This window comes from Scheffersomyces spartinae, assembly GCF_019049425.1.
Source record: "Scheffersomyces spartinae strain ARV_011 chromosome Unknown scaffold_8, whole genome shotgun sequence".
Lineage (NCBI taxonomy): Eukaryota > Fungi > Ascomycota > Pichiomycetes > Serinales > Debaryomycetaceae > Lizanozyma > Lizanozyma spartinae.
In genome coordinates, this window is record NW_025065055.1 from 335,965 (window position 1) to 359,755 (window position 23,791).

General features: G+C 38.9%; 11 protein-coding genes and 1 non-coding gene across 12 annotated transcripts; 6 read left to right on the forward strand and 6 right to left on the reverse strand.

Annotated features, from left to right (window-relative positions):
- Positions 1-15: 15 nt before the first annotated feature.
- On the reverse strand, positions 16-4,317 carry INO80 (chromatin-remodeling ATPase; the record flags this gene model as incomplete). The annotated part of the gene is made up of 1 exon (XM_043195582.1): positions 16-4,317. The coding sequence occupies one exon, from the start codon at positions 4,315-4,317 to the stop codon at positions 16-18; it is 4,302 nt and encodes a 1,433-aa protein (XP_043049755.1).
- An 827-nt stretch (positions 4,318-5,144) lies between these two features.
- On the forward strand, positions 5,145-5,468 carry KQ657_004921 (uncharacterized protein; the record flags this gene model as incomplete). The annotated part of the gene is made up of 1 exon (XM_043195583.1): positions 5,145-5,468. One exon carries the CDS (start codon positions 5,145-5,147, stop codon positions 5,466-5,468), a length of 324 nt encoding a protein of 107 aa, XP_043049756.1.
- Positions 5,469-5,664: 196 nt separating this feature from the next.
- Positions 5,665-5,968, reverse strand: KQ657_004922 (uncharacterized protein; the record flags this gene model as incomplete). Its single annotated transcript, XM_043195584.1, has 2 exons — positions 5,665-5,852; positions 5,962-5,968. 2 exons carry the CDS (start codon positions 5,966-5,968, stop codon positions 5,665-5,667), a joined length of 195 nt encoding a protein of 64 aa, XP_043049757.1.
- A 795-nt stretch (positions 5,969-6,763) lies between these two features.
- On the reverse strand, positions 6,764-7,495 carry RPS3 (40S ribosomal protein uS3; the record flags this gene model as incomplete). Its single annotated transcript, XM_043195585.1, has 1 exon — positions 6,764-7,495. One exon carries the CDS (start codon positions 7,493-7,495, stop codon positions 6,764-6,766), a length of 732 nt encoding a protein of 243 aa, XP_043049758.1.
- A 308-nt stretch (positions 7,496-7,803) lies between these two features.
- ADE6 (phosphoribosylformylglycinamidine synthase) lies at positions 7,804-11,853 on the reverse strand (the record flags this gene model as incomplete). The annotated part of the gene is made up of 1 exon (XM_043195586.1): positions 7,804-11,853. The coding sequence occupies one exon, from the start codon at positions 11,851-11,853 to the stop codon at positions 7,804-7,806; it is 4,050 nt and encodes a 1,349-aa protein (XP_043049759.1).
- Positions 11,854-12,294: 441 nt separating this feature from the next.
- KQ657_004925 (uncharacterized protein) lies at positions 12,295-12,570 on the forward strand (the record flags this gene model as incomplete). Its single annotated transcript, XM_043195587.1, has 1 exon — positions 12,295-12,570. One exon carries the CDS (start codon positions 12,295-12,297, stop codon positions 12,568-12,570), a length of 276 nt encoding a protein of 91 aa, XP_043049760.1.
- Positions 12,571-12,585: 15 nt separating this feature from the next.
- KQ657_004926 (uncharacterized protein) lies at positions 12,586-12,819 on the forward strand (the record flags this gene model as incomplete). The annotated part of the gene is given in 2 exon segments (XM_043195588.1): positions 12,586-12,590; positions 12,603-12,819. The coding sequence occupies 2 exon segments, from the start codon at positions 12,586-12,588 to the stop codon at positions 12,817-12,819; spliced, it is 222 nt and encodes a 73-aa protein (XP_043049761.1).
- Positions 12,820-12,848: 29 nt separating this feature from the next.
- On the reverse strand, positions 12,849-14,507 carry KQ657_004927 (uncharacterized protein; the record flags this gene model as incomplete). Its single annotated transcript, XM_043195589.1, has 1 exon — positions 12,849-14,507. The coding sequence occupies one exon, from the start codon at positions 14,505-14,507 to the stop codon at positions 12,849-12,851; it is 1,659 nt and encodes a 552-aa protein (XP_043049762.1).
- Positions 14,508-16,028: 1,521 nt separating this feature from the next.
- RPB8 (DNA-directed RNA polymerase core subunit) lies at positions 16,029-16,475 on the forward strand (the record flags this gene model as incomplete). Its single annotated transcript, XM_043195590.1, has 1 exon — positions 16,029-16,475. The coding sequence occupies one exon, from the start codon at positions 16,029-16,031 to the stop codon at positions 16,473-16,475; it is 447 nt and encodes a 148-aa protein (XP_043049763.1).
- Positions 16,476-16,769: 294 nt separating this feature from the next.
- On the forward strand, positions 16,770-17,260 carry MVB12 (Mvb12p; the record flags this gene model as incomplete). Its single annotated transcript, XM_043195591.1, has 2 exons — positions 16,770-16,788; positions 16,887-17,260. 2 exons carry the CDS (start codon positions 16,770-16,772, stop codon positions 17,258-17,260), a joined length of 393 nt encoding a protein of 130 aa, XP_043049764.1.
- A 319-nt stretch (positions 17,261-17,579) lies between these two features.
- Positions 17,580-19,439, forward strand: MNT4 (Mnt4p; the record flags this gene model as incomplete). The annotated part of the gene is made up of 1 exon (XM_043195592.1): positions 17,580-19,439. One exon carries the CDS (start codon positions 17,580-17,582, stop codon positions 19,437-19,439), a length of 1,860 nt encoding a protein of 619 aa, XP_043049765.1.
- A 3,007-nt stretch (positions 19,440-22,446) lies between these two features.
- KQ657_004931 lies at positions 22,447-22,528 on the reverse strand. Its single transcript has one exon. It is a non-coding gene; the product is annotated as a tRNA-Ser (tRNA).
- Between the last annotated feature and the right edge of the window lie 1,263 nt (positions 22,529-23,791).

Below are 23,791 nucleotides of genomic sequence, written 5' to 3' on the forward strand. Positions count from 1 at the left end.
ATGTGTGTGTGTGTGCTACGCTGCTTCATCGCCATTACCCAAGAGCAAGAACGCAGCATCCTTCTTCTTGTTGGCAGCTTCTTCCTTCTTGCTAACCATTGTGGCCTTACCTTCCATCACCACTTGTTGAACTTGTTCCTTTTGTTTAGCTCTATCTCTCATACGTTCTTCAATAGTACCCTTTGCCAAAAGTCTATACACAGTGACTTGACGAGTTTGTCCCAATCTATGGGCTCTATCCATAGCTTGGGAATCAATGGTGGGGTTCCAATCAGAATCATAAAAGATAACCGTATCAGCAGCAGTTAAATTGATACCCAACCCACCAGCTCTAGTGGATAATAAAAAGATAAAGATATCAGGTTTGGTTTGCCAATCATGGACCAAATCTCTTCTATCATCTAATTTAGAAGAACCATCCAATCGAATGAACTTATGTTGTCTATAAGTCAAATACTCTTCCATCAAATCCATCATTCTGGTCATTTGGAAGTAAATTAATACTCGATGATCATTCATTTTCAATTCATTCAATAAACTATCCAATCGAGCCAATTTCCCGGACTCAGATATGAATCTGTCCATTGATGGCATTCGGATATTGGAATAGTCAATCTTATGGTTAATTGGAGGAGGAAGCATGTTGGACTTGGGGAATTGATCAACGGGAACACCTTTATTCATCAAGGTGTATTCTGTATTCAAACTCAAGGGCATTAGGCTTGATCTGATTTGCGGGTTGAAAAGGACATCATTCTGACCATAATAGAAGGATTGTGAAGAACAATGGGCAACAATTGGAGGTGCAGTAGCAATAGGTGCAGCAGCAGGATCTAAAATGTTCACATACATATCGGTATAAACCTTGTTTCGTACCGTATGTAATTCCTTCAAATGAATGGAGTTGTTGACTTGAGCGTAATCATTGTTGTATTCGTTAATAAGAAGCAATTTGCTTTTTGGAATAAATTTGGCATCATCATCATCATAATCATCATAAACATACTTTAACCGATTAACTTTGTCATAGTTAATGTCAGTGTACTCCTTTAGATCCAATGCTCGTTCAAGGACATTCTTATGGGATAACTGATAAAGTTCTCCTCCACTGACATCGACAAATGACAACCAGCCAAATGACGTATTGTCTGAGTTTGAGTCTGTGACTGTATTTGACGGATGGTAAATGTCAAACATGCTATTGATCTTCGGCTTACTGCCGACATTATTGTTGAACGACGGAGTTAACAAGTCATCGTAGATCAACCGAGGTAAATTGTATTCAATGTGGTTCTTAGCCGAATACGACATTTCCAAGTCATTGGTCTCCCGAAGGAACGATGAAGTATCGGAGAAAGATCCAAAGGAAAACGGAGACTTGACATCTGCTCTTTCAAACAAATCAGGATGATTACAAACCTTTCTGAATTGCATAACCAAATTGATCAAAGATTCGGTTGTTTCTTCTCCTCGGGAATTGCTATTGGCTTGATCCAATATATCCATAATAGAAATTTGAGATTTCAACATTTGATAATACTTCTTTTGTCTGTTGGTAAGATTACAAAAGATATCGATTTCCACCTTATCCCCCAATTCACTTTGGACATTCTTTTTAATTCTTCTCAACATGAAGGGCTTCAAAATCATGTGTAATCTTCTCAATTGTTCTTCATTCAATTGAGTGTTTGATTGAGCATGGCTTTCAATATCTTTGGAAAACCAATCACTGAATTCGTCATGGGAATCAAATAATGAAGGCATGATGAAATGCAAAAGAGCCCATAATTCTTGCATGGAGTTTTGAATAGGGGTACCGGTTAATAACAATCTATTTCTGCATGAAAATGATAAAAGCACTTTCCATCTTGACGATTGAGAAGATTTAATGGCTTGAGCTTCATCAAGAATCATGTATTGCCATCTCATCTTACGGAAATATGCAGCATCTGCAACTACCAATTGATAAGAAGTCACCAACACATGGAACGGAGCATCTCTACCGTATTTAATGGACTTTCTATCCCAAAACTTTCTTAATACCTTCCGATCCTTAGCGTTACCCCAATAGGGCAAGACCTTGAACTCGGGTACAAACTTGGTGATTTCTTGTTGCCAATTGTGTAAGGTGGAAGCTGGAGTAACCACAAGGAATGGACCCCAGATATTGTGAGTTTCAGCCAAATAAGCCAATACAGAAATGGATTGAACCGTTTTACCCAACCCCATCTCATCGGCCAAGATCCCATTGATCCCTTGTTCGTATAAGTTTGCTAGCCAATTCAAACCTTTGATTTGATACTCTTTCAAGGTACATTTCAATGATTTGGGTTGAGAAATGGTGATATCTCCCATTAACGTTGGGTTCTGGAAGTTCATTTCTTCTCCGTTGGTGTCCGGGTTCTTGAAGTCATCGAACTCCTTGGCCTTATCTCTTGTTGCTTGTAAGGCTTGTTGAGCATTAGCAGCAGCAGCAGCCGTCAAGGCTTCATCGTCTTCGTTATCAAAATCAATAGCCGAAAAATCTTTGGTTGAAGTGGTCGATGCTTTCACATCTTCATATTTATCATAATGATGACCACCACCAGCTGTTGCTCCTGTTGATGACGCAGCAGTTACTTTGGTTAATTTTGGATCTGAATCTTTACCTTCAAATTCATCGGTTCGAATCTTCTTGCCAATGAAATGAGAATACAATTCCGTTTGGGTGATCAAGAAGTTTAACTTTCTCAGTTGTCTTCTGGCTTCTCTTTCTTCCTCTTCTCGTTTAGCTTTGTCTATCAATTCCTTTTCATGTTTCTTCCGCAAATCTCTTTCTGTGCGTTCGTTTCTCTTCCAAAAGTTGAACATTTCCCTCATGGCTCTCCTTGCTTTGGTGGTTAAATCCTTTTGGTTCTTGTTGTTCCGTAACTGCCATCTTTTGGCTTCTCGAGCAGCCAAAATACATGTTTTCTTCATGTTGATGGCTTTGGCTTGAGTGGTTTGTTGAATCATTCTACTGACTTTTGGTCCATCCTTACGAGCCAAATCCTTCCAAATAGAAAGGAAAACATTATCGTATTGTCTTGTAATCATTCTCTGTTCCTTAACGGTCACCTTTTGTGGTTGAGTGGCCGAAGCCTTATTGATGGTTCCCTTCTTCTTTTTGTTGCTATTGGTGTTACTGTCGTCGTCATCTCCACCACCATCCTCTTCTTCTTCTTCTTCGTCTTCGTCATCCGTGTCGTGTTTCAAGTTTAACTTCAACTTGATCCGAACAGAAGGCTCACCATCTTTGTCAATCTCCGAATTAACCAACGATGTCGACGATTTCCCATTGGCCAAGGCAGTTTTGCGTCTGGCTCTTTTGAGTGGTGGTGCTGAAGCGGCGGCCTCCTCTGCTGCCTCTTCGTCTTCTGCTGCTGCTTCGGCCTCTGCGTCATCCAACTCTTCGTCGTAGGGCGATCTCTTCTTCGTCCGGGTTCGCTTGGGACGCGTAGAGGTCGACGTCGTCGTAGATCCAGTGGTCGAAGTCGAAGTAGACATAGTGCCGTTCCCTTCTGCTCCATCTGCTGGCTTGGGAGCAATGGGTGTAACAGAGTTTTTACCTCCCACCGCTTTGGTTTTCCGTTTCCCACCACCAGCGGCGCGCTTCCCACCGTCCGCTGTAGTCGACGTTATCAGCGACAGAAGAGACGAAGGCTTTCTGGCAGGACGAGTAAACTCTCTGGTCGACCCCCATCTGTAGTCACATTCGTTCGACGTATGGGAAGGAGAAAATGGACCGCTGTTCAGGGCAAACGTGACACTTTCCGATGTCAATCTCAAGATATAATTATCAGCATATTGCTTCGACTGTTGGAGATCAAGTAAGTTTTTATCATGGTCGAACTCGAACAACAGAAGCGTATTTGCTTTGACCAAGTCGTCGTCGAATTGATGGACCAAATTGACTTTATTGGTGAAACGAGTCAAATACTTTTGAACGTCGGGATCAGTGGAGTTGATTTCACGGGCTCTTGCTTCTTGAATGAGTTCGTCGTTTGAGACGTCTTCGCCATCGATATCATTTGGTGATTCCTCCGGTTCATTTTCAGTTGGAACATGCCCATTGGCTGTAGTCGATCCAGTGGTCGCTGTAGTCACAGTTGTCATGGTATCATCTTCAATAAGACTCTGGGGAATGATCGACTGAACTATGGATTGTAACGGTCTATGGGTCGACGTCGTGACAGGTTCTTCAGCAATATTATTATTAGCATTACTACCATCATCATCAACAACGACGCCATTCCCATTGGCCGGTGCTGAAGCCGATAACATCGAAGAGATGTTCATGATCGATCGATCTAAAATTATACGGTGGTATATACGTCGATTGATGTATGTTTATCGAATGAATCAAGTGCTGCGGAGAGAATTTGTCGACTGCCATGACACACTGGTTGAAATGAGGTCTGACGGAGCAAAGCGTCCAAAACGGTTCGCTGGTACGGTGCGGTGCGGTGCCATACCGGGAATCGAATCGGGTACGTTGGATATTATTACAACGGTTAGAATCAACTATAGAGACTATTTATATATATTTACCGGTTAATCATTACAGTCATGCTATTATGCATATATATGTATATTTCTGTGTGTATACATTGATTGTATGGTAAATTTGTAATAAACGGATGATGGATATAATATAGCGTTCATATACTATGGAACTGGATCTCAATCAGTAGAACGGTGGTGTCATGGATGGCACAATAGTACGGGTTTGCTCGTTTGGTGCGAACATTATTATTTACATACACTGCTGTGGACAATTGCTAGGAGTAGTGTCAGTTAAACGCTTTACTATTAGTAGTGCAATGGTAGTTGTAGTAGTAGTTGTAGTAGTAGTTGTAGTAGTAGTTGTATTAGTAGTACAACTGCTACTGCCACTGCCACTGCTCTCCTATTGTTTTACTCTTTGTAGTAACCCGCATAACAATTTTTGCTGAAAATTTTCATTCTGTGACATTGGTTTCCTAAATGGGACAATTTCGGATAATTACCAAAGCCTCGGACGTCAAACAGTTCTACGACTAATTTTTTGTCGCATTATAAATAATGACTGAAAGTCGTCACTCACCCCAATTATTATCCCCTATCTTCATTCAATACAATTCAATATGGAACATCCTGCTTATACTTTATCTGCTCTTAACCTCATTGGTGGTGCAATTGCGTTTTCTCGTAAGGGATCTGTGCCATCCTTAGCCGCTGGCCTTACATTATCAGCAACTTATTTAAGTGCCGGTTATCTTCTTCAAAAGAATGCTGATTGGGGTTTGGAACTTGCCTTAGGTTCAAGTGTAGTTTTGTCTGTTGCAGGTCTTGTTAGAACCCTTAAGACGGAGTTCAAAAAACCAGTACCCATGTCAATCCTTGGTGTTGGGTTGCTTAGTTCCAGTTACTATTTGTACAAATATAATGAGTTCTATCCATTATTTTAGTTCAATGGGTTCTTACCTCTTGTATATACAAAATCGAAATTATGTTTTGCACGTGACATGTAAAGTATGATACAACTGTATCACGTGAAATTCTACAACTTTTAATTCGTAATAAACCGTAATCCATTCATAAATACTTATTTACTTCATAATATACCCATAAACCTAAACCCATAAATAATCGTTTCTAAAAATTTTACTTCAATTCAACAATAGACATAGATCTACCCTTAGAATCAACCAGTGAAGAAACAGCCATAGGCACCAAGGTAGGAGATGATGTTGGAGAAACGTTTTCAATAACAAATGGCTTACTTGGTTCTGAGGTCAATGGCAAGAAAGCAGTTGGTAAAGTTTGGAAAGTTTTCTTAAAAGGTGACATTGCTTAATATAGTAATCTTAAATGTAGCAGTAGGCGTAATAGTAGTACTGTTGGTAATTTAAATAATGTTAGTTTTAATGAAATTAACATGATTTAAACCCATTTATATACTAGGCATGTGGAACTTAATCTCCGTGGACTCCACATTTGTCTTATTGTCCTACGGGCGAACTCCGAATTATTGAGCCGGTCCTTTTCGCCGACAAAAATGTCACTGAAAAAATATTCTGTACCTGTACAAATCAATGGTTACTAATACTTCTTGGTGCTTCTTCCCCTTTTTGACCTTGTGAAATTAACTGCGGATAAGCTTCGTTGACAGACACTAAGCCAATGGCAATCACTGAACATGAGTAATAATATATTGTACCTTTGAATATGGGTCGATGTTGCCACCGAAACAAGTTCACGTCAACGGATATAATGGTACGAGTATAAACGAAGCTTCGGTAATTCACTCGGACTATCTCCGATTCCGACGACCCCCAGACTTTTCCCCATGATGTACGTCGGTTTCGCTCATAGAGGAGGAATTGTCGGAGAGAGAATTTGAGGCAGCTACACGGCTATACCATTTCATTTCATGACCTCATCGAAAAAAAAAAACTCTCACAAATACTGCCGTTGATCCGAAGTCACGGACTTTAAAGTCCTAGTCTTTTAAATTTATCTGTTCATTCTATTGTTCACAAAGCAAAATGTTCTGTTCACAGTGCGAAAATAAATGCACACATCCCTCTTTCAGAATTTAAACGAACCATGTTTATGTGCATTATTTCGTGTGATCACTCACGTGATATAAGAGTCATTGGTAACATAATAAACAAATTAAAGTAATTACGCAAACTTACTATTTTTAACAGAATTAATTAAACATATATGTAATCGATTATAGTATACATGAGTAATCTGTTTAAGCAGCAGCTTCAGCTTCAGCTTCTTCAGCTGGAGCAGCAGCAGCAGCTCTGTGGATTCTGACAGTAGGAGCTGGGATGATTTCATCTTCGTCCTTAGCTTCAGCAATCTTGACAGCATCAGGCAAAGACTTTGGACCTCTCTTGTTTTGAGCAGGGTCCTTCATGATCTTAACTTTGATACCCAAGACACCTTGTCTCATCAAAACGTGTCTGATGGCAGTGTCAATGAAATCCTTGGTTGGTTGACCAGAGTGGATCATGAAACCGTCAGAGTACTTTTGGGACTTGGCTCTAGCAGCTCTCAACTTACCAGAGATGACAACTTCAACACCCTTAGCACCAGAAGCCATGGTGTGTCTCAAGACACCGTAAGCGGCTCTTCTCAAAGGCATACCAGCCAACAACTTGGACTTCAAACCTTCAGCTTGAACAGCAGCAGACAAACCACGTTCTTCAACACGTTCAGCGTAGATAACGATACCTTCTGGAGACAATCTGAATCTCTTGACAATCAAAGAAGTCAATTCGTGGATTCTTCTACCTTGTTCACCCAAAACACCTTGAGTGTTAGAAGCCTTAACGATAACTTCCAACTTGGTTGGGGTCTTTCTGACTTCAACACCAGCATAACCTTGTTCGGCCAATTCTCTGGTGAAGAATTCGTTCAATTCGGCGTAGAAAACACCGTCAGCGACTAACTTTCTCTTCTTGGATAAGATGGAAACCATTTTTGTTGTTGGGATATAGAAAGCAAAAGACAAGAAGAGATGAATAGGAACGGGTTTTAAAAAATTTTTCACTGTTAGTGAGACAGGTTCTGAAAATTTTCAAATTGGAAGATACACGACTATGGAATAAAATGAATGTTCCCTTACATAATATATTAGCTAAGTTTGTCCGGGTAACCTTAATTTGATAATAGCAATAAAAAAGATGCAAATGTTTGTTTACACCTTTAGTACTCATTAAACGTTTATTTACTAAAATGAAAACATGCTGTATAAATGTAGATAGTCGAAGGTACTCTCAGCAAAACTTACTTTTGCTGTTCTTCAACCCACTTTCTAGCGTTTCTAAATAATCTGATCCAAGGACCATACCCTCCCCAAGAAGCACCTTGGTCAACGGGGTAATAAGAGTTGGATTCCTTTCTGGTTACTCTTTCAGGATGAGGCATAATAGCCATAACCCTACCACTGGCATTGGAAATACCAGCAATACCATCAGGAGATCCATTAGGATTGAAGGGGTACAGGGTAGCTGTGTTACCATAGTTGTCAACATATCTAACAACGGTTTGTTTGTCAGTGTCGAACTTGCTCTTCTTATCATCAGCAAAAGAGGCACGACCCTCACCATGTGCAACAACGATAGGTAACTTGGATCCCTTCATTCCCTGCAAAAATATACTGTTGTCACCTTCATCAACTACTTCAACCATAACAAAACGTGCTTCATATTGTTCACTTATGTTACGTTCAAATGTTGGCCAGTTCTCAGTACCTGGAATCAACTCACGAATACGACTCAAGAATTGACAACCGTTGCAGGCACCAAAGGCAAATGTATCATCTCGTTCCTGGAAAAACTTGGTGAATTCATTCCTAGCTCTTTCATTGAACATCACAGATTTGGCCCAACCAGCACCAGCACCCAAAACATCACCATATGAAAACCCACCACAGGCAGCAATACCAACAAATGAATCTAAAGTAATACGACCCGATAAAATGTCAGACATATGAACATCATAGACATCGAATCCGGCTTGTTGGAAGGAGAAAGCCATTTCTTGTTGAGAGTTAACACCTTGTTCTCTTAAGATAGCAACTTTAGGTTTGGCTGACAATTTGGAGATTCCTAAATCATCACCAACATTGTATGTCAATTGGTAAGACAAACCAGGATCTTTGTCATCTAAGATGGCATTGAATTCTTCTTGAGAGGTAATTGGATTGTCTCTCAACTTTTGCATGTGGTAAGAGGTCTTGGCCCATAATTGTTGTAACTCACCTCTGGTGCTTTCGTAAACAGTGCTACCCTTATGAGAGATGGTCACAGCTTGAGAACCAACAATTGGCTTACAAACAACAGAAATAAAATCAGCAGAAATATTGTGCTTGCTGAATATGTCAACAAATTGATCAACGTCCTTTGATTTGATTTGGAAAACAGCACCCAATTCTTCATTGAATAATCCTGAGATCAAGTCTTCATCAGAAACCTTAATTTCAACACCAGTTCTGGAAGCGAAAGCCATTTCAGCAATGGTAGCAAAGAGACCACCATCAGATCTGTCATGGTAGGCCAACACATCAAAGTCACTTGTGTGTAATTCAATCAAAGTTTCTAAGAATGACTTAAGAACTTGGTTGTCATGAACAGTAGGAGCACTGTCACCAACAGCACCATACACCTGGGCCAAAGCAGAACCACCCAAGGCCTTTTGTGGAACTTTTGCAGCGAGATCAACTAATACCAAAACGGTATCTTCATCAGTGGTGGTTGTTTGCAAGTAAGGAGTCCAGGTATTGGAGGTATTAGAAACTGGAGCAAAAGCTGTAATGACCAAAGATAATGGTGCAGTAACTTCCTTGTCATCCCATTTCATCTTCATGGACATGGAATCCTTACCGACAGGAATGGCGATTCCCAAATCTGGACACAAGTCCAAACCAATTGCTTTAACAGCTTCATACAACTTGGCACCTTCACCAGGATGAGAAGCAGCACTCATCCAATTGGCAGATAGCTTGACTCTGTCTAAAGCTGGAATATCGGCAGCGAAAGCATTCAACAATGATTCAGCAACACACATCTTAGCGGAAGCGGCAGCAGAAATCAAAGCCAAAGTTGGCTTTTCACCCATAGCAAAGGCTTCACCAGTAGTCAAAATCTCAGGACCTGAAGATGTGGCTGTGACAGCAACATCGGCAACAGGTACCTGCCATGGACCAATCATTTGATCTCTATCAACCAACCCAGTGACGAATCTGTCACCAATGGTGATCAAAAAGTTTTTGGAACCAACTGAAGGTAATTGCAAGACTCTTTGAATGGCATCTGAAACAGCCAAGTTTGATGTTGGGAAAGCTGGCAATTGTAAGTCTTGAGTGATGGCTTCTCTAGACATTTTTGGTGGTTTGCCAAACAAAACAGACATTTCCAAATCAATTGGAGTAGTCTTCAAGAGAGAATCAGTCAACACTAAACGTTGTTCTTCAGTAGCATGACCAACAACAGCAAATGGAGCTCTTTCACGTTCACAAATTTTAACAAAGATATCCAAATCTTCAGGAGCAACACCAAGAACATATCTTTCTTGAGATTCGTTACACCAAACTTCCATGGGGGACATACCAGGTTCTAAAGATAAGATATTTCTTAATTCAAATCTGGCACCTAAGTCGTTGTCATGAACTAATTCAGGCAATGCATTTGATAACCCACCAGCACCAACATCATGGATAGATTGAATTGGGTTGTGTTCGACACCAAGAGCTACACAAGCATCAATAACTTGTTGAGCACGTCTTTGGATTTCTGGGTTACCTCTTTGAACTGAAGCAAAATCTAAAGCAGCAGACCCTTCACCAGATTGAACAGAAGAAGCAGCACCACCACCTAAACCAATCAACATAGATTGACCACCCAAGACAATCAAGTTAGCCCCGGGGGTGATTTTCTTGTTCTTTAAAGCTAAACCTGGTCTAATGGCACCCAACCCACCAGCAAGCATAATTGGCTTATGGAAACCTCTAAGTTCTGTTTTACCTTCGCTATTGATGACTTCAGTGGTCAAAGTTCTAAAGTAACCGTTAATAGCAGGTCTACCAAATTCATTGTTGAAGGCAGCTGAACCAATTGGAGCTTCAATCATGATATCCAAGGAGGAAGCAATATGATTTGGCTTACCAACATCTCTTTCCCAAGGCTGCTTCAAGTCAGGAATATTCAAATCAGCCACAGAGAAACCGGATAAACCAGCTTTGGATTTAGAACCTCTACCAACAGCACCTTCATCTCTGATTTCACCACCAGACCCTGTGGCTGCACCTGCAAATGGAGAAACAGCAGTAGGATGGTTATGGGTTTCAACCTTAATCAAAGTTTGAACTTGTTCCTTGATGGCAATCCATTGATGGGAAGTCAATTCAGGAGTGAAAAGATAACCTTCAGAACCTTCAAAAACTGCAGCATTATCAGAATAAGCACTAATAGTGTATTGAGGGTTCTTATTATGGGTATTTCTAATCATTTTGAACAAGGACAATTCCTTTTCTTCACCATCAATGGTCCAATCAGCGTTGAAGATTTTATGACGACAATGTTCAGAGTTAACTTGAGCAAACATAAACAATTCGACATCAGTTGGGTTTCTACCAATGATTTGGCCAAAGGCTTTTATCAAATAATCGATTTCACCCTTGTCCAAAGCAAGACCCAAATCCTTATTGGCTTGGATCAAGTTATCCTTGTTTGAGATGATGTCAACGGTGACCAAAGGCTTAGGAGAATGGTGTTCAAACAAATCATTGTATTGAGGAACCTTTTCATTCAAGTATAATTCTTGAGTCATTCTGTCAAAGACACTGGTTAAACATTCACCAGACCTTAACTTTTCCAATAAGGGGAAACCTGGTTCAACTCTGACCAATAAAGACAATCCTCTTTCAACCCGTTCAATATAATCGACCAACCCACAAATGGTAGCAATGTCAGTTGCCTTGGAGGACCATGGAGAAATGGTACCAGAACGAGGTAAGATTCTGATTAAATAAGTGTCGTTTGGTAATTCAATGGCACCAGATTCATTGGAAGTGATCACAGATAACTTGATCAACTGAGAAGTAAATTCATCATTGGCATCAACAGGACTATCATAAGTTAACAAAACCTTAACCAATTCCAACTGGGATTGAGAAAGAGTTTCCTTTGCTGAAATGTAATGGGTATAAGATGAAGCGACTTCCTTAACCAAACCAGGAGCTTGTAACTTCAGTTCAATTTCCTGAACCAAATTGTTAACTCTGAAGGCAGATAAAGCCTTTGGACCAGGTAATACAACAAATTGGTCTTTACTCATTGTTGAATTTGGGAAAGAAGCTTAACTACTAGAAGTGTGTATGTAGCACACGTCTTCTTCTTCAATCAGTATCACTTTATAGGCAATGCCTTGACTTCGATACCAAAGAGAAGGAAGTAAAAGGTGATCGGAAAGAGTCATCTTTCATCATCATAAAGCTCATCAAAAAGGAATTCCTGTCTATAACTTTCAAGATGAGCGCGGCGCTACCGAATCCGACATTTTTTGGTTGTTACCCCGAGTCAAAATGGAAAATATTCGAATTAAAAAAATTGGGAATGTCGTTTGAAATTCTGCGACATTATAGAATTAAGAAAATAAAGGTCGTGTGTAACTGCTCAAAAAGGATCATTATCCGATGATCATCCCTCAAGTCAAAAGTCATCAGTATAACTATCATCAACACAAACCACTATCCAGTTAAGCTATTGCTTTTTATAAATGGCTCAAGGTAAACTCAAGTTGAAGGCAAAGGCTCCGGCTAGAGTCACCAAAAAGCAGCAGAACCCCAAGAACTACGCACCTAAGATCGTCAAGCCTAAGAAACAAAAGATTATCGAGTCTGAAAAGTTAGCCAAAGTTCATAAGGCGCAGTTGGCCAATTCCACCGAGAAGTTGATTGCATCGAGAGTTGGTCATTTGGAATTGATTAAGGGGTCCAGAAGACAAATTGAAAAGGCTGAAAAGGAGAAGGCTAAGAAGCAAGCAAAGAAGTGATTCAAGCTAACAAAAATGTCGTCAATTACTAGTTTATTATCTGATATTCCAGATAGGAACAGTTCAGATACTGCGACTTTGGTGGAGTCTTTCGTTAAGGCATACGAACTAGAACCGGGTTGGGAAGGCACAGAAGCTCCCCCCAAGTCAATCACAGAAGTAGAAGTTGAAGCTTCCACTGGTTTATTGACAGGCATATATCCTGCTTCGGATCATAAGCGGAGAAAGAGAATAGGTTTATCTAACTAATATTATAGCATGGTTGAATGGTCCATCCATTAATTTGGTACAGCAATGGCTTGGGCATCTTGTGCTTCGAATTCAAGATTGCGTCTCTTCAAGGTTTGTTCTTGAGCTCTAACGTAATACAAAAGAGAACCTCCAAAGACCACAGTTAAAAGCGTAAGCACAAAGTTAACGGGTGTAGGGTTCATATTGAATGTTTCGTGAGTAAGACCATCTAATAATTGTTGTAAGATGTTGCATACACCCGAGAAGCAAATGATTGTTCCATAGATAGTACCAAACGTTTCAAATCCAAATACTTTAGCACAGAAATCACTAACTGCAGTATAATAAAAAGGTCTGTATAATACCAAAAGAATAATTCCAAGGTAGGTACCTTGAATCCAAGGGAATAATCCCAAAATTCCTATTGCAACGGAAATAACCGTAAGTATTGTAAGAACAGTGAGGGTAGTTAAATTGTCTAATACCAACCCAATAAAAGGTATGGAACAAATCCCACCTAAGGGTAATGCCAAATCAAAGAAATGGTTAATTGTAGTAGCAATCTCAATACTACCATACAAATATTCTTCTTGAGACTTGATTGTAGCCACAAAGTAGTTGATTCTAAGCATTTGAATGGTAGTAAATAATGTCATTAATGTGAACCACGGAGATTTCAATTGCTCATAAAGAGTATACCCATGCATTATACCAAATACACCACCGGACTTATTGATTAATCTGTCTTCTGCTACTTCTTCATAGACGGATTTAAGAGAACTCTTGGAAGTAAACGAAGCTCTCAGAATCACAGAGTCTCTTCTTTGAGCGTATTGTTGTAACAATTGAGTAGTTTCTGCTGGAGTTTGAATACCTGAGCTAATTGCCAGTGTCAGTGGAGTATTTGCTGAAGCTCCAGTACTATTGAAAGAGTTAGCTCTTATTAAGGCCGCGCGTTCTTCATCATTACGGTCTTCGGGCAAAAGCAAATCTCTATCCAATGGTTTACCTGTTTCGTCAATGGCAGTTTCAGCAATCTTCGCCAACGTTCCTACGGTCTTGTAGGATTCTGCAGGCATGATGAACACCTGACACAAGAAAATGAACACCGGCACAACGGTATAATAAGTAAAAAACTGAGCGAGTCCGATAGGTTTCCAACCAAAGTAAATCACTCTATACCCCAAGAACAACGCCAGAGAAGAGTCAAAAGCTCCAGTTAATAACGCTAGGATCAACCCACTGTTTTTGGGGAAACTATTGGCCAATTGGAAACATGAAATGAAGACAAACGGACCTCCTAAGGCTAACATTGTGTAGCCAAACATATAAGTGTCGACCGCCGTAGTGTTCCATCTTAAGATCAAAGACCCCAAGAAGATGATAAAGGCTCCAATTATCCCCGTGACCCGAGGTCCAAATTTGTCAAGCACTGAACCAACAGGCAAAGCACAGATATTAGTGACCATACAAGCCACTGTAAACAACCCGTTTAAGGCAAGGTCCTGGTTAGTGCATAAGACTCCACCCTTGACATCGTCCCCTGTGATGGTAGTCACATCACATTTATCTTTATAGATTCCTTGTTGGATCAAGATTGGTTTCAAGGCCGCGAACCCAAACACGGGGCCTGCTGCCACGAGACACCATGCCATGGCACAGGAGACTTGAAGTAGTCTTTTTGGTAACGAAGGAAGCGTTGACATTATGAGAGTCTGACTTGTATTTTGCACCTACGGCTTAAGACCTATTGTTGTGACTGTAAGTACAATAACTATTTAGTGACAGTAACCAATACAATAATTAAAACTGTTATTGATTTATGTATGTGACTTTTCCTTTACAGTGAGGAGACCGCAATGGGAATAAAAAGTTATCACTGAAGAATCTGGTTCTTCTCTGCTTGTCGTTGCCGAATGATAACAATTAGTTTACGATGGAGATCTCCGACTCCGTTTCCATATGGAGTGCACAATGTCCAAGAAGGCTTAGATAGGACAAGAGGCAACTGATTAAAGGCACCGAAAAATTATCAAAGGACAGGCTGAATTCACTACACTGGTACTGGACGGTGTTAAGGATGTTATTACAAGGGTTGTGTGGTTATGGGGGCGTAATATCAGAGTATTTTTACCGCCACTGTTATCAGTTACGTTTGTTAGCTAGTTAGCTGTTTGACCTTTAAATTTGTTATTAAGCAATAACTGTATGCCATTGGTTGGATTAGCTAGTCACGTGACATCGACTTATGGTCCTTATCTCAATGACATCCAGGTCTTTGCATCATTGGTTGAATTACAGAAAGAATGCCGATATGCAGCAGAGAGAGGTGTGGTAAGAGTGACAATAAGCAACCAAAGTATTACACGATAACCGCATACACTACTGTCTGTTCACTGTCTGTTCACTGTCTGTTCACTGTCTGACTACTGTCTGACTATGTCTTACTGTTGTCAACTAACACAGCTAAACATCTTTAATATATTCATTAACTATACATTAAAAGGGTGAAATCACACGTTCAATATTACGATATGATTTCGAGTTGGTTGTCACTCTATGATAAATATGGTGAATACAAATAGCCACCATATTAATGAGCAAAATAGCCAAAAACACAACTGCTACTCTGAATGCGGTATTGTTGAGGATCTTCTTGACTATACTCGAAGCACTGTCCTTATTATCGTTATTATTATCAGCCGTGTTATCTCTCTTGTAGTAAATGGATGTTGGACTAGTGCTTACTGCTCCAATAGCAATACCAATACCCACTAATAGTAATCGTGAAATCACATTGTATGCTACTGCCATCACTGTGCTTAGTTGCTTCTTCTCTGCTGTCTCTGTTGTCATGGTTGTGTAAACGCTTCTCTCGTTTCCTTTTCTAGCCTTGTAACGGTTAAAGTCAAATCTTGTAGTGGTAAGAGTCAAATCGAGTCAAATCGAATCCCTATTACTTTTCATTGCATCTTCTGGCTTAAAGTGGTTCAAAATCAAGTTGCTACAACTATTTTTAGATGTTTACTAATGTACCCGTTTAGGAGACATAATAGGATTTTTCGAAAAGAACTTCAGTGCGACTAAGAAAATTCGCGCTACCGTTAATATCACAATAGGTAGCGCAGTGGAATTTTTTTTCAAAGTAGAAAATTGCTAACTGTAAACTGGAATAACTCATCGGATTCTAGCCTTAACCAACTTCAATTGATTAACTAATACACACAATGTCAAGCATCTTATTCGAAGACATGTTCAATGTCGAATCTGTCGACACCGCTAGATACAACAAGGTGGCTCGTATAGTGGGACAATCATCAACCTCACAAGATATTAAAATTACTCTTGACATCAACGCTGAATTGTTCCCTGTGAAGACCAATGACTCCTTAACCATCACATTGGCCAACTCTTTAGGTAACGAATCTCTGGCTATGGCTTCTAATGGATCTTGGAGACCTCCCAATGCTGATGAGAAGTCATTGGCTGATGATTACGATTACGTCATGTATGGTACTGTTTACAAGTTTGAAGAAAACACTACAGACGATAAGATGTCCGTGTATATTTCTTTTGGTGGTTTGTTGATGTGTTTGGAAGGTGGCTACCGTTCGTTATCTAACTTGAAACAAGAGAACGCATACATTTTAATCAGACATTATAAGGACAATTAGATGAGACGATTATATTTCGCATGGTATTGAACATAAGAATATAAAGCACTTGCTCCTTACCTACTACCCCTGTATTATACGTCCTTCTATGTAGGGCTCCATACATTTTGTACATTAATTGATATTTACCTGCTAGAAGCTCTGTTATAGTTATGTAAGTAGATTAACTTTATTTCTGTGTAGAAAAGTCGTGTGTTCACCTAACAGTGAATCAATTAGTGATCTTGCTAACACTCTAATAAGATCAGTCATATTTCCTTTAACTATACTTTATCCACCTCTATAGGATTAACGATGGAAGATATAGATAATTGTATGTTATCAATTGATTACAGCTATTGACTTAGACAAGCAAACGTTCACAGTTAAAGGTCTAGAACTTACGTTCATTATACTAACATTGTCATGAAGCAGAGAAGCTCTTACAACAAGTACCTCTTATTAAGAACCCATTATATCAACCTACAAAGCCTGTTACACTAAATGCCAACTATGCAAAACTCATCAGTGGACTCTCATCATCAGTATTGCCACCCAAATTCAATTTAAGTAAAAAGGATTTAGAGCAATGGATTGAAGAGAATAAAGAGCTAGAGACCACATTAAAGCAAGAGAAGAACCTTGAACAGTTTAAGGAATGGGTTAAGAATAAACAAACGAAATTTGCACCTGGTTTTGATGTTGTAATGACTCCAACCAAATCTACAAAGACCACAGTGATAGAATCCGAAGACGTGGAATTGAGCGAATTAGATATGGCATTTGGGTCTACAAAAGTGTCGTAAGACTACAAATTTCTTGTCTACTGCAAGAAGCCAAGCAAGAAAGCCCGTTTATGTTTCAGATTCATGAATTATGTACCATTTTCTGCCCTATTCGTCTAAAATGGACAGATGAACTTGACATTTTCGGTTCACGCAAAGGTCGGGTCGGGTCGCGGCTTTGTGCCTTTATGTTCCGCCAAACCTGATGTTTATGTCGTGAGATTTCGAGGCTTGCCGTATATTATATATACGAAGAAACAGTTACTAATTGTTTAAGGCTCGGGCCAATATCGGGAAAGCAGTTTCATTTAGTATGATAATACACCGTCGGAAGTTCCTAATGGTTGCAGCAGCATGTGTTGTGGGACTCATGTTGTACTTTCAACTTGGAACTTTTGACGATAAGATTTTTGAATCCGCGCTCGTGTCAAAGTTCAAAGGTGGCTATGACTTTGTTCAGCAAAGGAAGCAATATGTTAACCCCCAGTACCATCGTCCATACTTCCAAAGACACACTGTTGAGAGTCCTATTGATAAATCATGTCAACAGTATTTTAGATCGTTAGAGACATTTGACTTGAAATACTTTCAAGATTTCCGTTTTGACAGAACACTACTTAAGAAACAGAAGTGGGTCCACCACAGACAACTAGCATATAAATCACAGTTAGTTAGAGCTGGGAAAACGTATGAAGCATCTGTTTACGATCCAATTATAGAGAAAGAATATGAAAAGGCTATAAACGATCTTTCAGTGTTTGAAATGCGTCTTAGTAACGTTCTCTCTCATTTTAGAGTTTTACTGAATTGTCCCGATGCTGATAAAATTGGTGAAAAGTTCTTAAATTCCATATTTCCTACCGAAATAATTTATAGAGGAGATGGTCTGGGTAATGGGTTGGTGATTCCCTTGTATGAAAAAGTATCTGTTTCAACTGTAGCTAGTTTGATTCGAGTTCTTCGAAGCTTACAGACTTCGCATCCAATTGAACTTGTTTTCCATGATTTAGAAGATGATGATAGGAGTTTGCTTGAACTGGCAGCTCGTGATACTTTAGAACGAATTCCTAAAGAGTTTGAAGAGATTGTGGGTCGACCTTTCAATCAACAAGAAGATTACCCTCCAGTATCGTTAATGTTTTTAGAGGTTGAGAAGCCAAATGATAATGATGTTGTTACTGGCGATAGCTATTTATTTGCCAAAGCATCCTTGCTAAATTCTTTTAAAGTCATTACTATGCTTCATCCTGATATCATCCCTCTCACTGATGATTTCTCATCACAGATTATTCGTGCTAGCAATGAATTTCGGGAAACAGGGCTATTCATGTTTCAACAACCATATTGGACTCATACAAGACAACGGAGAGGACCATCTGGATTTCATGAAATCAATAATTTTATTCATAAGTATTTACTGCCTCAAAAGGAAGATGAAATACATTTTGGAATAAAACCAATAGAGTCAACTACCATGAAGAGAAGATATTTTGATGATTTATTCTCACAAACCATAGATCATTCAATGGTCATTATAAATAAAGATAAGCACAAGTTTACTCTTTATGTTCATCTTTTCTTATCCTTGATACAACAAAATGACTACTTCAATACAAGAGTGAGTCAGCATAGTGGTTTAAATCTTGAATTGCTTTGGCTCTCTTCAGAGATTTTAGGTGCTCCATATCACGTGAATCTGCATGCTGGCGTGGCAGTAGGTATACATACCCCACCTGAATTGGCAAACAAAACATTTAAGAAGACAACCCAAGCATCGGAACTTTGCTCTTCAAGTTGGGGACAACTTAGTGAGATTAATGATCGTTTGTTGTATGTACAAAATTATCAATTGTTGAATTGGAAGACTAGTCCAGGTTTTAAGCTAGCTTTAAGAAATCGATATCTGATAATGGGGAAGCCACTTCAAGATTATACATCAAAACTTCAATTGAATCCACTATGGATCGACACAGCACTTGAGCCTCCATTTGTGTCGGATCCTATCTTTGATAAAGGAGAACCAAGTCAAGGATGGAATGTTTGGGATTCATTTGCTGATGAGCTGGCTTTTCCTTATTATTGTGCTTATAATGTTGTTGGAGATGTTTCTTCTGGAAGATATGGACGTAGTTTTGATTTTGACACCGGAATTCAAATCAAGGTTAATTATTACGCCAATATTTGGCTACATCAGAATTAGGCATTAGATATTATTCACCAGTTAATATATGATATTAAACCTTCTATTAACTAGTTGTTTTCAGGTCTATATGACCTATCACAATTGATTCTCTGCTTTGATAATCTAAGGTCCAGAACAATATAAATATTAACATGCTCTCTTCCAATCAAACACCTTCTTTGCAACGGAAAATAAAAATGTTATCTCCACTCCTTTCTTCCTTTTTACCAAAAGGGTTTAATAACCAATCAATATCAAGCGTTCTCGAACCAGTCAATGCCAGTGACTATCCTCATGGATCCTTTAATCAATTTGTCTAAGCGTTCAATATGATGGATCTATATCCCAATTGCTGAGCAATGCATCGCTAACTATATACCACCAATGTCTAAGCAATACCGTATAGTGGCATAATCATTAAATATGAATCCAAATGTTTTAAAACTATGCAATATTTATATTCCTTTCAATTCAGAGATATGTTTAGCTAATTGAGAGGTGCAACCGAAACGACAAAATTTTGCACCCAAAATACAAATTACTAACTACCAATAATTTAATACATCCTTTACGCTGATGGATTCTGTTTTGCCCTTTGTTCAAAGGCTTATTCTGTTATTCATCAACGAGAAATATATAAAAGGGTGTTGAAGAATAACATCTGATCATTTAAAGGTTTTCGTTATTCGGTACTTATTAGAGAAGTCATTACAACATGAGTTTACAACTGAAATTGTCATATGTCGTGCAATAACTTTCATTGGAACAGGGTTGATTGCATTATTGTTGGCTTTATTTTTGCCTACTTGATATAAAGTCTGACAAGGGAGGATGCTAGTATGGTTTCACCAGTTTTTCTGTTTCTTTTGTCCGTTTTTACGTATGGTTTCTGTAAGTGGGTAGCCTACATTATGATTCACAACCGGGATTGTCACAGTTCCTCTTTTGGTGGCTGCTTTTGAATACTTTGGCTTCTTATGGCATCATTTTCCTTGCGTGGACTGGAATATAGGTTGGTAGCAAAATGATACAAAATTTAGTGACATAAAGTGATGATGCAGAGTGGATTCGAGTATTTGTTCATAATTTTCATTCTTTACTTGGTATAGGAAGTAGACAAGAATCTATTAAAGATAGTACTTTGGAATTATAAGAGAACATTTTATAGTTATTAAACACCCTTAGTTGCATTTATCTATAACAGTAGCTAGCAATAAAGCTAACTGATTTTAACCAGTGGAGTGGCAAGCTATACACGACTCAATATACACCAAATATCTTCATTTGGCTTAAGCAGGGGTGTAGAAAATATACTATCTACATCTACTCGTTACACAGTTTACTCTGTTCGTTTTTTTTTAAAACAAAACGATTCTTTCGGATGCAATGGGACCAATCAAACGTATTGGCTTCAAGACCTATTTAACTACTCTGGTGTACCACGTATAGTTCAGTATCGAGCGAGAAATACTCAGTTAACTCAAGCAACACTACTAGTAACGAGATTTCCCACCAACATTGCTGAACAGTTCTAATAATTCTGCAGTATTATACTTGGTATTTCTTTCCTATTACAATTTGAATACAAGTAATGTTTTATTGCCTAAATTTTGTAGATGCAACACTAACCAAATCTTCAGACAACCACCACAGTTCTCACTCTTATTCAGTCAATGAAGGCACAATAGAAAATATAATGAACAACAAATTTGAATGTGATTCAATAAATAAACAGCCTATAGGCTGGAAACAAATTCCAAGCACCAGAAATGCAATGAAAAGAAAACAAGAAACTATAGTTCCTATCCTCGTACCATTTGATATCGGGCTCTTATTTGTATTATTTTCAGCACTTGTGGTCCTCATGGCCTGCTGCAAACGACAAGTCTACGAACAGTACAAGCAACCTTAAAATTGCTCTGGTATGTGCGAAATGATCCCCTGTAAAGAACGCACTAATAAGAAGGTATTCTCGTTGCTATTATTAGGTTCCAAAGTACTTGTTGATTGTCTGATACCTTGATAGGTATTTTAACCTTCCAATATGCATCCTAATGTTGTGAACAACATTAGGATTCGAATAAATAATGAGTCGGGTACTGATAGATTCGATTGGAAGTACATATTATTGGCCCTTTGAGTGTTGGTATCAAGTATCTTCTTATAATTCATGATATAGGTTGCCTATTACCAATTTCTAAAGTGTGTTTTGGCTATATCTACCTACCGGTGACACTTGTTAAAGCGTTCACGATTGCTGTAGTCCTACACTCAAGTGCCCCGGCGCAAGCGTAATTATATACTCCAACGTTTACAACAACATTGCCTCTTTCATCATCAGCTTCAACGTTCATATTATTTGAACTTTTGATTTCGATCAATAGGTTTTTCTTAGTTAACCATTCAAGAATGAAAATTAAGTAATAAGATAAAGAAAGTGTTATGGTAGCTTGTAAAAATATACTAAAAGTGGTCGCGGGAAGTGGCTGCGAATTATTTTGAACAAGGAGGTTGCATCCGTAAAAAAGTGCGTTCTTGTATTTACTTCTTCGGGGTACCTCTCTTCTGTTTTGTACGGAACTATCGCAAAGGTATATTAAAGGTTATAAGCATGTGTTTAATCAAGTTAAAGATAGGATCAAGGGGCATCAAAGCGGCATTCATGCAGGTAGTTCACCTTTTAGATTATAACCGTATGGTCAGCTTACTAAACTTTCCGAAAGATGTAACTTAGCATAGACGACGAACCACGGATACTGGATTATCGTTGCCCAATTTTGGACCCAGAAAGGTTGAAGTGGGAGTTACCGAAAATGGTGTCGCGATAATGGAGACAAATTGGGGAATTAAACAAGACTATAAAATTAGTAGTGAATTTGGAAACCTCCATCGTACTCACTAATATATTCTGAAAGATTATCAAACAGTTAATTTCTTCTCTTTTTTGAGTACTATAACAAGCTGTAAAAAAAGATATACAGTAGCATCATAATATTTAACAGATCTCCATTCTGGAAAAAAATAACGTCACAGACAGGATTCGAACCTGCGCAGGTAAAACCCAACACCTTAGCAGGGTGTCGCCTTAACCACTCGGCCACTGGGACGTTGTTGAGATAAATTGGTAAATTTTCATATATCACCTTAAGTGGTTACAGCATTCTTTTGACAACCACGGTCGCTTTAACTATGGCCCCTATGTCCCACGACAAAGGTTACTCCTGTCCGGGTTGAGAAGCTCCCACAAGGACTCTTCCTCTCTGGGTATTGTGAACCCCTAATTACAGGCTAAAGACATTATAGGGATTCTATGTGCTTAACACTGTGAGTGGAAATACAGTGGTATGTAGTGTGAAATAGATGGTCGGCAGGCTAGATCTCAACTGAGAGAACATCTGGGTTGTTACATTTAGAGCACTCTGTAGTACTAGTTATATAGTCCTAAATGGTTTTCCCACGAATATATGGTATCATTCAGGAATCCCGGTTTTAAGCCAAATGTTTCATATTTAAGCTGATATGTGATAAGCTATGTACAGCTGGCAGGTTGGATCACATCCGAGTAACTACTTAATTGTGTATCAATATCTACATCTTATAACGTGTCTATGTTTGTAACTGGCAAAGCAATAAACCTTAAACAAAGGCTTAGTGTTTCTTCTGTTGAAGACATGATTGTTAGTATAGCAATTATAGATGATTTTCTGGGTTAAACACAATAGTGTGTCTGCCTTGTAGCTCATACGGTTTCTAGAAACTAATCCTTATATTTGAACTAACTTTTAACCACAAAAGCCTATGTGCACCGAGCAATTTGATTCAACTGAATAGTGCACACGGCTGTGCGAAACCCAACAATAGTACTTCTAATATTACTTTTGTATTGTTATTGTTGAAGGTTTTGTTGTCTTGTAGCACAGTATATATGGTACACCCCTATTATATAATGCTACAAACAAAGACCAGAGTTCGGAAATCGGAACTTCAATTGCTGCAATACAAAGCTGGACCTTTCCCCACTGTTGCAAAAACAAACTCCGGTATGTAAGTATGTCGCCATTCACAACTCAGGCACATGGTGTGATGGCACAAGTAGACGTTCTGTATGCGCTTTCAAGGTAAATGAGTGAATGAATGTTTTCCTAACGATTCACTCATTTCAAAAACGCAGGTAATAATAGAGTCCCTTTCACGTATATGTGCTAATAGAGAGTTCCAGGATATCGTTGACGATAGAATAGTAATAAAAATATTAGTGGACGAGTACAATAGGGGGAGGGGTTGAGTGGTTGCTGCTTAAATCAGCCTGATATTATATTTTCAGTCCTGTAGACAGAACGAAAGAAGGTTAACGAAAATGTGGGGAGAGG